Below are 13,159 nucleotides of genomic sequence, written 5' to 3' on the forward strand. Positions count from 1 at the left end.
CTGGCCCATGCTCTGTGACCTGAAGTTTGCCTGTGGATCTCAGAACTAGGAGAGCTTGACTTGGCTGCATGGCAAAAGTAGTTGTTGGATTCTGAAGAAAAAATTCAAGGTAAAGCCTTTGCAAGGTAACAGAGGTGAAAATCGCGGATAGAAGAGCAACAAAATGTCTCAGGAAAGAAAAATACAAACACAGAAAGCTATAAAGTCCTTGAAAAACTGAGACAGTGCAACTTCCCAAGATGAAGAGTCAATCAGTGCCAAGGAGCAAGGGAGGCCAACACATCCCCATGACTGATAACTGCTGGCCCAACAGAGTCTTAGCAGATGTCTGCACCAGAGGTGCTATTGCTCAGCCTAGAAGCACATTTTTTCTAGGTACCTACTCCATGTACTAGTGAAGGCAGATTTAATGTACTCTTTACCGGCTTGGTCAGTGCTTTGCACACTGGAAAAGAACCTTTCTGGGAGGTTTACAACAATGAAACCAAGCAGGTCTACGAACAGTGTCTCCCACAACCCTGGCAAAACTAGACTGCCTAAAGTAATTACAGTAATTTCACAACTATAAGGCGCACCCTTTTGACTAAAATTTTGATTGAAATCCGAAAGTGCACCTTATAATCCAGAGCGCCTTATATATGGACAAGGTTCAGAAATTTGCCAACCAGGAAGTGTGAGCCGCAAGTCGAGCCATGAGTGCCGCACTAGCTGTGAGAGCCGCGCCAGTCGGCACCGGGCAGGAATGCCAGGGCCCGCGGCACTGGGAGGGCGCCTGGGCTGCATTTAAAGGCTACACTGATCCATGAAAACCATTTGCAAATTGAGTACCTGCCAGTAAAATCCGCAATTGCATGATTTCATTACTAATTCGTTACGCGCAGATCTTCACTGCAAAAAAAAAAAAAAAAGTGCGCCTTATAGTCCAGTGCACCTTATAGTTGTGAAATTACTGTACTTTTAGGGAATACATTCAAAATAATAACTCCCCATTAACCTTGGAGAAAAGGGAGTTAAGGTGGATAAAAGATGGACAAAAGCATTGTTCTTGCTCAGCGTATTAAATTCATTACTGTTCAGTTGCCGATCAACACAATGAATAGAAACATCTGATTTAGTTTGTTTTCCTACTATGTCACCAGGTACATCTAAAATTTTACCAGGCAGATTAAAGGTACAGTAATTTCACGAATACAAGCCACACTGAGTATAAGCCGGATCTCTGGGTGTTGGCAAATATTTCGTTCTTTGTCCATAAATAAGCCGCACCCGAGTATAAGCCGCTCTGTTGTTCGCAGTGAGGACCCGCGTGCAACAAAGTTGCCAAATAGTAACAGAACTGCAACAGGGCGGGGTTTACTGGCTCGGCTCGGGCTGTGCAGGCTCGGCCCGCTCGGGGCTGCCAACGGGGCCAGGTGGCCCAGCCTGGCGCTGCCACTCGGTGGGGCCGCTCGGGGCCGGTCGCCACCTCTGGGCTTGCTTGCCCTGGTCCGGCGCTGCCCCGTGGTGGCAGGCAGGGACGGAGCCCCCCCCGCTCCCGTGGCAGCGGGCGGGGACGGAGCCCCCCGCCTCCTCCCCGAGCCGCGGCGATGGTGGCATGGGGCCCCTGCCTTCCCCCTGGGCCGTGGCAATGGCAGTGCGGCGCCCCCCTGTCTCTCCCTCGGGCTGCGGCAGAGGAGGGAAGGAGAGAGCTCTCCCTCCTCTCTCCCCGCCCCCCCTGCTGCCTGCAGGGAGCCAGGCTCCACCTGCAGTGCAACAGAGTAACAATTTGTAACAATCAGATAATGCCGGCTTTTACTAGCAGGTGCTCGGCTCGGCACCCTGGCTGGCACTTCTGAGGTTGTAAATGTCAGAAAATTATTCACATATTAGCTGCTCCTGAGTGTTAGCCGCATTTCCGGTTTGGGAGCAAAATTTTAGTTAAAATGGTGAGGCTTGTATTTGTGAAATTACTGTAAATAGTTTCTGTATTTGTTACATGCAAGACACTTGGTCATTCTTTTAGTAAGTCAGAACTTAAATGCCAAGGCTGAATTTAGCCCTCTTAAATTAACACTGAACCGTATCTTTAAAGCCAAGTAATGAGCTAAAAGCTTTGTTATCCACCTCTCCTCTGCAGGAAGCTGCCAAAAGGGTGAATTACCTGTTCCCGTTGTTGACCAATAATCTGACCGAAGACCTGCTGCATAGAAAAAGAGATGTGTGAGTCTTCTCGTTTGCCTGAAATCCAGAATATTCAGGGTTTAACTCAATCACACCTCAGCCCTAACACTGAACACACTGGACAAAACACTTCTCTCTGTGAAGAGGGTTGCCATAGCTCCGTTCATTTTTGGAAATCCTGCAAGCAGCTTTGGAGGTGAGGAAAGAAAAGGCTGCATGACAATTAAGCAGTCAAAGTCAATTCAAGGATTGAGAAAGAGGTAGCCAGGAGGTAATTTTCTCATCCTTGGCCACAAAGTCTCTATCAGCTTTTTGTTTGATAGAATTGTTCTGTCTGATGTCCTTAGAATGGAAAATCATTAAACGTTTTGTAGCTAAATACATTAAACATGCTTGAATCACACATTGTGAATTGATTCCTCAGACAGGAATGGCACAGGAGTTATTTAACAAATGGGCAGCTTTATAATCTGTTTTTGAATCTTTAATAAAGGAGTAATAAGAATCTTATTTTCAATGAAGTGATCCACCTTAAACCTTCATCCTTTATGCTTTTAAAATTAAAGAGTAACACAAATCTGCCTACAAAGGTATCCATTTTACCTCCTGACTATGAACATAAGCACTCCCAGGACAAGAAGTTTTGCAATCACTGTTTAATAGGACAATTTGTACCTTGATTTAACCTCAGATCTAATTTTTATTTTCCTTCTCACTTTTTTCTTTCTATTAAAATTTTAGTATTAGAAGCTAGAGATGTAGGATCAAGATTGTAGTTTATTTACAAAATTTGCTACTCCAAGATAAAAACTTTTGCTTAATGGAGCATTTCCTCAAGGATATGGATATGTTCTAGTACTAACCACTCAGGACAATAGAATCCATGTCAACTGCAAGGCCCTGAAGACTTCCCACTGAAGTCCGGTTAATGACACTTGTCTGAATGGAATCCTTTAAAATGGCAGCCACGCAATCCTCACACAGCACTTGCCCCTTCGCCTGTGGTACCACAAATACGATCCAGAAATGAATAAGAAGGCCTCCATTGTTGTTGTTACTGAAATAAAGAGCTCAGATTATCATGCTGTTAGAAGTTCTCTGAAGACTAGACTCTTATCCCAAGCTTCTGAAGTACAAATTTACAAATTCAGAAGTCCATGGCTCATTTCCATATAATTACTTTAACCCACTGGATGTATATTTTCCCTTAAAAAAAAAAAAACAAACCACAAAACAAAAAAGCAAACAAAACAAAAAAGACAAACCCCAAAACAAACTCTTCACATCCAGTTGGGAATATTCAATAGGCTGATTTCCTGAGGGCTCCTAACTTTTGATATCTATGGAAATCACATTGTCTACACATGAATTAGAGCTGGACTTTCCTAAAGATCAAAACAGAAACAGTAGAACAGAAACAGTAGAATTATCATCTCCAGAAACACAGAGCTCTGCATTGATATGTATCTTACCCTGCACAGTATAGGAAATAATTCCTAGACAATTTAGGTAACACATTAGAGGCCATGTATGATCACATTAATCTGTGTCACCTTAGTGGAGAGAAAGACCCTTAAATGAAATACAGCCTAGAAACCTACCGTTTCTGAATCAAAACTGTATTTGGTTCAAGAGGATTGAAATAACTAAACTTCTAACATCAGCTAAAAACATTTAATAATAGAGTAAGAACACTTTATTGCATAGAGATTCTCTGCTTCTTAAATAGAAAATAGTTTTATTCCATAACATTGCTCACAAAATAGGTGCAATTTAGCCAATAACAGAGTTGTGCTCCAACAGCACGTTTAAGTGGGTAAACTTCTTCATGAGCCGAAGGATCACCAAACTTCTTTATTGACATTACTTCTGTTCATCTTGCATTGTATTTCTGGCAGACAAGGAGCTGTTTATATGACTTTAGTTTGCCCTTACTTTTGTTAAGTGAATTGGTATAGGTTATAAACCTATTTTCCTATCAGTTCAAGTACACAGCAAAGACTGAATCATAACTATTAAAAATAAGCTTGTTTTGTGGGCTTATTACATTATATACTGCCCAGCAGAAAAGCAATTACATCAACTGCAGTTTTACCTGACTTCTGAGACAGTGGACTGCTTATAAAATTTTGAGAAAGAAGAAGTTGTGTAGACCAAGTTCATCTGAAAGACAAAGTATAATGATTTAGCATTCTGAAAATCAGTCACACCTAGAGATGCTATATTCCTAGCACAGGCTTTCTAAGGAGCAACCTATTTCCCACCATGACTATGCAACCTGCACACACTTCCAGATACACATCAGCCAAGCTATGCGGAACAGGAGACAACCAGACCAGCTCTTCAGTGCACCCATAACAAATTCAATATTCCCAGGAAACGTCAAGCCTTGGCCAGCTGACATATACAGTAATGCTCTTTCCATATAAATGAATTTTTAAGAAGGTGCACATCCTTCACCCAGGAAATTCCAAGCACAGAGGGCTTCCCTATCCCGATGCTAAAACTTAAGGCCAAGTTTCAAGAAATGTGCACACACTCACAACCCTTTTTTTTTTGTGTTCTTACTAGGGTGCAGTGAACAGCACATACCAGAGCTTTTCCCACAGAATCAGAGAAAGACTGAAATAGGAACGGGTCTCTGGAGAGCATCTAGTCCAATCCCACTGCTCAAAGGTCAACTATGCCACGTTGCTCACGGCAACCTTCAAGAGTGGAGACTCCACATCTTCTCTGAGTGAGAACCCAAGCTCTTGATTCCCCTCACATCTAAGGAATTTTTAAAAAATGTTTCTATGGAATTTCTTGCACTTTGATTCATTTGTGTCTATTTTCTTCATCAACAGCTTAGTGTTAACATATTTCTTTCCAATACACTCAGTGTAAAACGTGGAGAAGCAAAATCTCTGCCTGCTCCCTGCTGAAGGACTGCCTTTGAGGAAAGCAAACTCCTGATTCTCCCTGTTGCTGGGTTGTCATAACACTAGAGTGACAGTAACCTTCCTCTTCCCGTCCTGTTCAGAGCCACAAGGTGGCATGTACCTCCAGCTGTTCAGACCTCACTCTGCTGCCTGTGATTAAAACTAAAGCACAAAGGGCTATGGCACAGAATGTTTCAAAGGCTGTAAAAATCACGTATATAGTAATCTCTCCCTTTCATAGCTTGAAACAGGAAGTTTAAACAATAATTTTAAGGGCCTTAATAAGGTGGGTAGAGTTCAGGCTTTCTCCAGATTAAGGTACAAGGGATTTTATGTATTACTGTTACTAGGAAATGGAAAGAACCTATCTTGAGAGATTTTCCTACTGTGACCTGGACCAGCAGCCATTAAGAAAAGGGTTTGAGGAGAACAACAAACAAAATCTCCCCCACTTCTCTAATAACAATTTTAGTCAACAGCTAAGGTTGCCAGTTTCAGCAATGCAAAATCCATTGATGAGTGCAGGCAAAGCTTACAGATAAAAAATAAATTCCAAGTAATGCTCAAGTAGGAGGTGGTGACACTGGCAGTTCAACACCTTCTGACTGTTGCCTGTCTCCCCTGTGTATGACAAGGGCAGGATGCTCTGAGAGAAGAACAAGACACAGGGAATACAGGACTTCAGAGCTGCTCCATGGAGAGCAGGGAAAGGTGATGCCCTGCACTGGTTATCTGGAAGAACTGTAACAACTAATATGCAGGACTTGGAAAGAGCTGGAAAACAGGAACGTTAGTTCACATATAAGATGACAACTAGTAATTATTGAAAAAATTCTTGGTTGTATCTAACTTGTTTTGTTTTTGTTTAGCAGTCTTCATACAGTTGCTTGAATCCTTGTGTGGACAGTATTGCAGCTTTTAGCAATAATGAACAGTAATTTCACGATTATAAGCCACACCATTTTGACTAAAGTTTTGGTCCGTACCCAGAAGTGCGGCTTGTACTCCAGAGCAGTCAATATACAAATTATGTTCAGAATTTTTCCAACCTGGAATTGCAAACCTGCAGCAGCCCTGAGCCGAGCTGTAGCCCATGCAGCCCTGGCGGCAGGGCAGTGCCACCGATCTGAGCCTGTGATATTTCTCTGTATTTTTTTGGTGTTTTCAGTCTTGTGTGGCTGTGCGGCTCCCTGCCCACCTGCGCGGCTGCCCGGCTCCCCGCCTGCCTGGTTCCCTGCCCGCCCACGTGGCTGCCCAGCTGAGTGGCTGTTTAAAGGCAACGTGGATCCATTGGAAATGCTTGTGAAATGACCACACTATTGTTCGTATCTTTTCCCGCTTGTTAATAAAACTTGCAGGGTACGCTGCTATTGTCTGTATTTTTTTTTGTTTGGAAATAATGTTTCCAAGGTCAGCACCTGCCAGTAAACTCTGCGATCCCGCGGTTCTGTTGCTAATTGGCAACTTTGTGAAAGCTCGCTGCGAATGGAAGTGCGGCTTATAATCATGAAATTACTGTATTTTTTTCTCCCTACACCAAATGTCTTTAAAGTCAAATTCCCTTTTAACCAAGATTCCCACCCCTTTCTTCCCACTGTAGAACAGCTATTGATCCAGAGTTCTAGTTCTGCCTTGACTGATGCAAGGTATTTGGGAAGAATAATGGTCTTTAGAATACCTGGTATCAGAAGGAAATGTAAATGTAAATATGTTTGTGTTCCCTACGGTAATTATAGATGTTTTAAAGCAGAAAATCCCAGTGTAAATGCAAAAGATTTCATCTGTTTGATGTTTCAAATATAGCAATGGAGGTTAAGGGCTTTTTTAGAATATTAGTTTTAGATCATAATTAATGAGTGAAAATATATAAAATTTTAAGTCAAATGTAAAAAGTAGATCCGTTCAAAACTCAGTTTGTGATTACCAAGCTGAAAGCAGTCAGTTCCTTCATACCTCCAGACAGCCACTGCTTGCACATAATCCTCTTGGGGGGGGGAAGGAGTAGAAGAACACCACAGCAGCCTCAGTGGCATCTGAGCATCACTTGTTCACAGCTCTGATTTTTTTGCTAACCAAGCAGTTCACCCATCTTACCACGTGCTGCACAGTCTGTGCCATAGAGAGGAATTCCTTTGACTCTTTCTGCCTATATTCTGGAAGAAACTCTATGTTGGCAACACGAAACAGTCCAACAAAATACAGTGCATCTTTGTCCTCTGCCTGAACTGCAAGAAAAAAAGAAGACAGCCTTTTTTAAATAGCAATGAAGGTTTTTCATTTAATTCTAAACCAAATTAATCTATTTGGCCTAATCTACTTTCTAGTTTGAAACAACTACCCAAAGAATACTACACTTTTATAGTCAAACTGTTCTAGATGTATGTGTACCAAATAATGGTTACATAATTGAGCTCCTGTTGCCTACACACAAGATAAGATACCACCATACAAATGGGCCAGCATTACTGAAGGCAGTATCAACATCCAGATTCTGGAGCATCCCTGAGGTATCTTAGGCAGTATTAGCATCAGGGCCCTAAAGAGGAAAACATAGCTTTTAATGCTTAATTACACACATATTTATTTTACTCCCCTTTTACTTCCTTAAATCTATTCTGAAAAATAAAGGACTTATCTGAACTTCAGAAGGCTAAGAAACACAGTGGAAGGCAAAATTTCTGAGGAATCAAGCTCACAAAAACCTGTCAGGTCTGTGCAAATTAGCTTGCACATTAAAATGTTTTGCATAATGCCGAAATAGTCACACTTCCTGAAGCCAGCTTTTCTAATAATTTGTTAAGTCTTAGCAAAGACAAAAGTTTTTCAGATCCCCAACTTAAAATTTCCATGTTTACTTTAGAAATAGCCTTCAGGACAACTGAGATCCCAAAGTCACCTGAAAGTACTATGGGTGATAATGACATATGGAGTTGGCATGAACTTTCAGCAACTCACCAATGAAGAGCCACAGTAATGTCCAGGTTACAACTCCTAAAATGAATAGAATGAGGGTAAAGAGAATTATTTTGTTTTGAAAATTCCATAGCAACTTATCTTTTTTCTTCAATTTGTCATGCTTTTTCCTTGCCAGAATCCTCTTTGCCAACTTGTCTTCTGCAGATACCATTTGGACTGAACTGTTGGCTGCCTAAAATAAGGTGAAAGACAACAAAAATCGTGGAACGTTTCTAGCAGGAATTGTCTGATCAACAAGTCTCAACCAATTGGTTCCTCAGAGAAAAGTCTGCACTTCCTTCAGGCTGTGGAGCAGTGGCTATGGACAGGCTCTTCCTATGTATCTAGCTCCCTCTGAGAAGTTACCTCCAGTGAACAGGAGAGCACAGCACAGGTCTTGCTGAGATGCGACCTGCACAAAATCATCACCTGGATATCCAAACACTTGATGGTTTATTTTGAATACAGTCCCAAAATTTTCTAAGTTGGATCCAAAATATATCCTGACCATCTCATCTAGGTACAAAAGACTACATGACCATTTCTATATTTGTAGGAGTAGTTTTGCTATAAGAGATCTACAGCTTGTCGGTTCTGGAATGCCCGTTTGTACCAGACACCACCATCCCCCCCTCAGGCATTTTCCTCTGCAGAAGATAATCAACACATTTAAGCAGACAAAAAATGTTTAGCAGTTGCTGCAGGCACAGCAAGAGCTGCTTGAAGAAGTCTCTGGCACTTCATAAAATTCTCTCTTAGGGTAGCTCCTGTCACAGTCAAATGGTTTGTTGTGAGATCAGCTAGAGGTTCAAGTCAATTCATTGTTTTATCTCTGCAGAACTTAGCTGGCAATTTCCTGGACCACTCAGAGTATTACTGACCAAGTGCACTGGATATGAATACAGTTTTAGCTGCTACAACCAGCTGCACCAGAGTTCAATTACAAGAAAAAACAAAAATCCCGAAAAAAAACCCCAACAAACCAAAACCCACCACGCATTTCTTCCTTACACAAAAATTATAGTACAGTAATTTCACGATTATAAGCCGCACTGAGTATAAGCCACACTTCTGGGTTTCAGCAACTTTTTGGTTTTTTGTCCATATATAAGCCGCACCTGATTATAAGCCGCATGTTACAATACAGAGTGATAAAAGGTATCTGTTCTATCACCATCTGTTGAGGGTGGGGACAGTGATCCTTATCCCCGTGGGAGATAATCTGCTAATGGGCCATCCATTGAAACCAGGCAGGACACTGTTCTTTATCTTTTCACAACCCATCCTTCCTCCAGGGAGTCATTGTCTGCTAATGGCCCATTGAGTCCCACTGTGTCACTGATAAAATTATTTCATCCCATTGGAAGTTGCTCCAGCCAGGGGGAAGAGCCCAACATTTCTTACCAAGATAAAAACAGAGACTTTGGGACACTAAGGGAGCCCCTTTCTCCACTGGACTCCAGAGGAAAACCGGATTTCTCCACATCACCACTGGACCTCCAGAGGGAAACTGCACCTTGTACAGGAGCACTGCTCCAACTGAGCCACATCTGTCACTGCAGGAGGATGCAGCCACCATGGAATGGGACTGCTGCCAACACCCTGCCTGACGGGGTGTCAGGTTGTACTCTGACTTTGTCGGGGTTTGGAGTTTGTTTCTTTGTAGTACTGTATTTCTGTTTTAATTTCCCTAGTAAAGAACTGTTATTCCTAATTTCCATATTTTTACCTGAAAGCCCCTTGATTTCCAAATTATAATAATTTGGAGGGAGGGGGTTTACATTCTCCATTTCAAAGAGAAGTTCCTGCCTTTCTCAGCAGACACCTGTCCTCCAAACTAAAACAGCAACTTTTCGTTCTTTGTCCGTATATAAGCCGCACCTGATTATAAGCCGCACTTCGGGTTGGGACCAAAATTTTAGTCAAAATGGTGCGGTTTATAATCGTGAAATTTCTGTAACTTAGATAATATTGCTATATAGACAAGGAGCATTCAGGAAAAATGCTCTAAAAACACGTTGATGCCAGTGAGAGGGAAGCTGTCAAGGAGTGGCTTTAGGAAGCTGTGGGTTGTCCATGACTGGAGGTGTTCACAAACACCAGTCAGCAATCAGCAGCAAAGATTTTAGTGCACAGTCTTCTATGAAGCACAGAACAGTCTTATACAAAATGACCTGGCTCAGGAGGTCATATATATAAGAATTAAACTGAGTTTAATAATTTTTAAGATGAAGACCAAAACAAATAGGTTTTTTCCCTTGTTTTTGGAACAATTTGATTCATTTTAGGTGCACCTTCAAAGCTGGTCTCCCTCACCTCACAGCTGCATTTATGGCACTCAGAGGTCTCTCTGAGTGGTACATCATTTCCAAGCAGTGCAAATCAAAAAGCTCTGACAATGACCAGTGATGACTGGTCTATGATTTGCTCAAGATGTTGACAGCCTCACTCTAGGGGACAAAGTGCTGTACTATCACCTATCCCTTCTGTGCCCACACAAAATACGCTGAGGAATTCACAATCTCACTTGAAGAGAGCAGAGCCCCTGACTTGGGCAGATCCAGCTGGTCCCTGTGCTCATGGGCCCTTTTTAGCCCCTGCAGAGCTACAGGAGGTAGATGATGAGGAGAAAGGTTGCAACAAGATGCTCACCTATTTACCAGCATTGCATTGCTTGAAGACAGCCTACAGACTGTGTGACCTGTTCTAGACTAAAATGTGTGGACACAGACATTTTTTTTATCCCTACTAATTATTGTACTTGATGAGAAAGAAGAATATGAAAGTCAGGAAGTAACCAGGTGGGAATTTCACTCCTGAATTGCCAGTGTGGGATGCCAAGTTTAATGCAGTGGCTACAAAAGCTCTGTGCTGATGCAGCTTGACACACAGGAAGAGACAAGCACGACTGCCAGCCATCTGCAGAAGTGGTGCTGTGGAATAACCTACAATAAGGGCTTCTTTCCTTTTGCTCAACAATAGGAAACTCCATCTGTGTTTTGGGCCTATCAGGATAAGAGAAATTTGGATAATCCAGAGTGATTCCAGAGGTAAGGAGCTGGAGGATACAGCAAAAAGCTGAGAGCAGGAGACAAGAAGGCAAAGACAGTGTGAGTAAATCTAATTATAGATTTTAATATCTAAAGTGGGCTTTGGAGAAGACAGAGCCACACTTTTCTCACATGTGCACAGTGAAGAGAGTGACACAAGAGTCACATATAGCAGCACGGGACATTCCAGCTGCACTGGGGAAGGAGAAGAATGTATTTCACCACAAGGGTCATGCACCTGAGCCATGCCCAGAGAGGTCAGGGAACCCCCACACCTGGAGTTATTCAAACCTCAGAGGATCAATGTTCCAAGAAATCTGTTCTTATTTTGATGTCTGCTCTGTTCTTAAAAATTAAAATCTGCAGAAGTCTTCACCAACACATTTTTTGATATATTTCTCTGATATTATGCATCGGTAACGCTATCAAGAAGAGACCTCTGTATCCTAAGAGGAAGCATAAGAAACATCCCCACAAATATCCTGCTGGTCCCATAGTTAAATACAACAGATAGCAATCTTTGATCTCAGAGTGGAGAATGTTCTAAGAGGAGAAGAAAACTTGGTAATAAGTAATAACAAGTTAAAAGACTAAGCACGACCCTCTACAATGTCCTCAAACAAAACCTTTAAACACAGAATTGGAACATTTCAGATTACTATCTTCTATCTAGGTAATTAACTGCACTTGTTTCGTGTGCTCTCCACTTGATTTACCCATATTTTACAAACCTTATTGAGTCTCTGAGGATAAAAACAAATGTTTGTTTGTCTAAAGCTCTGGATTGTCACAAAGTTCCTTCATACACTCAGGTGTTCAGTAGGCCAGCCTGAGGCAGCTCAATGAATGCTGAGTTCTGACATCTGAAATTTTGGTCATTTTCATCAAAATTCCCACAATAATATTTTATATTAAAGTGTTCCCATGTAACTCCTTTTTGTGACTCTACACCTAAACAGGCAGATTTATTATTAAAAATTAAATCCTGTCAAGTATGGTTAAAAACTACTCAACATTGACATCACTGGGTGTATAAGTGGGTACTTGAAACAACTAATGTCTTCATTGGATCTACTGTAATCCTCATCTTATTTTTTTTTTTTAAAAAAGCAATTCACAGATCAAGTTTTCCATATCAAAGCTCTTTGTTACATGGGATTCATAGGAATATTGAATGCTGTGTGCTATATTATCAATATTTCAATAAGTTTTATTAATTTACCATAAACATTTTATAGTAAGGAAAGCAACAGCAAAGTTAAGATGCTCTCTTCACTCAATAAGGACCATAATTCTCAATTCAGCTTTCCTCTCTACTGCAGCTTAGTTCTTGTATTCTACAACTGGTTTCCAGCTAACATTGCAATTTGACTATCACCATACACTAAATTATTTAATTACATCTTTGTCATGAGTAAGAACTCATCCAACAATCCCCTTCTCTATCTTCCCTGGGAAAAACAAAACACTTTGCCTCCTTTAATGCTGCCTTTCTTGCCTAGAAGTTAACTTCTTTTTGGAAAAACATACTTCATTACACCAATAAGCATTTATGTTGTCACACTGACATGTCCATTATTTCAATTGTCTGAAAACACATAATATTAGCAATCCAGAGATAAACACATGTTGTCATTTTCAGACTGAGCTATAAACCAGAAAATTATACCAAATCTAAGCATCATCTTAAGTTTAATACTTGAGAATTAGATCACAAGACATATAATAATGTCACGACGTACAGAAAATCAAGAATGTTTAAGTCACCTACTTACACTTACTTCATCTTCAGGTTTAGCTGTTGGGGGATCATTTTTTTCATCCATTTCAGCAGAATTAATTTTATGATGGTCCATTCTGAGAAAGAGCCTTGCACCTTTTCTCAGGCACCCCTTCTGCTTGTGAGGCTGAAGACAGGTAATTGCAATGTCCAGGACCAAAAGAGGCATCAATTTACTTTGATGAGTTTCCAATTGTAACCTCATCTGCTCTACTGCACCTTTGCAAATGTTAGAAGGCTGCTATCATGTAACTTTAGACTTCAAATTCAGACTGGATAAAATAGGCTTGCCA

The 13,159-nt window shown here is 41.2% G+C and overlaps 1 protein-coding gene across 1 annotated transcript in view; it reads right to left on the reverse strand.

The window, feature by feature from the left end:
- TMPRSS7 (transmembrane serine protease 7) overlaps positions 1-12,942 on the reverse strand; it is a 34,719-nt gene extending 21,777 nt beyond the window's left edge. Inside the window, exons 1-5 of the mRNA XM_042780173.1 lie at positions 12,858-12,942; positions 7,176-7,306; positions 4,256-4,323; positions 3,024-3,217; positions 2,141-2,179 (exon numbers count right to left, since the gene is read on the reverse strand). Coding sequence (XP_042636107.1) covers positions 2,141-2,179; positions 3,024-3,217; positions 4,256-4,323; positions 7,176-7,306; positions 12,858-12,942 — 517 coding nt within the window. The remainder of the gene's footprint in view (positions 1-2,140; positions 2,180-3,023; positions 3,218-4,255; positions 4,324-7,175; positions 7,307-12,857) is intronic.
- Between the last annotated feature and the right edge of the window lie 217 nt (positions 12,943-13,159).

Source organism: Catharus ustulatus, chromosome 2 (genome assembly GCF_009819885.2).
Source record: "Catharus ustulatus isolate bCatUst1 chromosome 2, bCatUst1.pri.v2, whole genome shotgun sequence".
NCBI classification, from domain to species: Eukaryota; Metazoa; Chordata; class Aves; order Passeriformes; family Turdidae; genus Catharus; species Catharus ustulatus.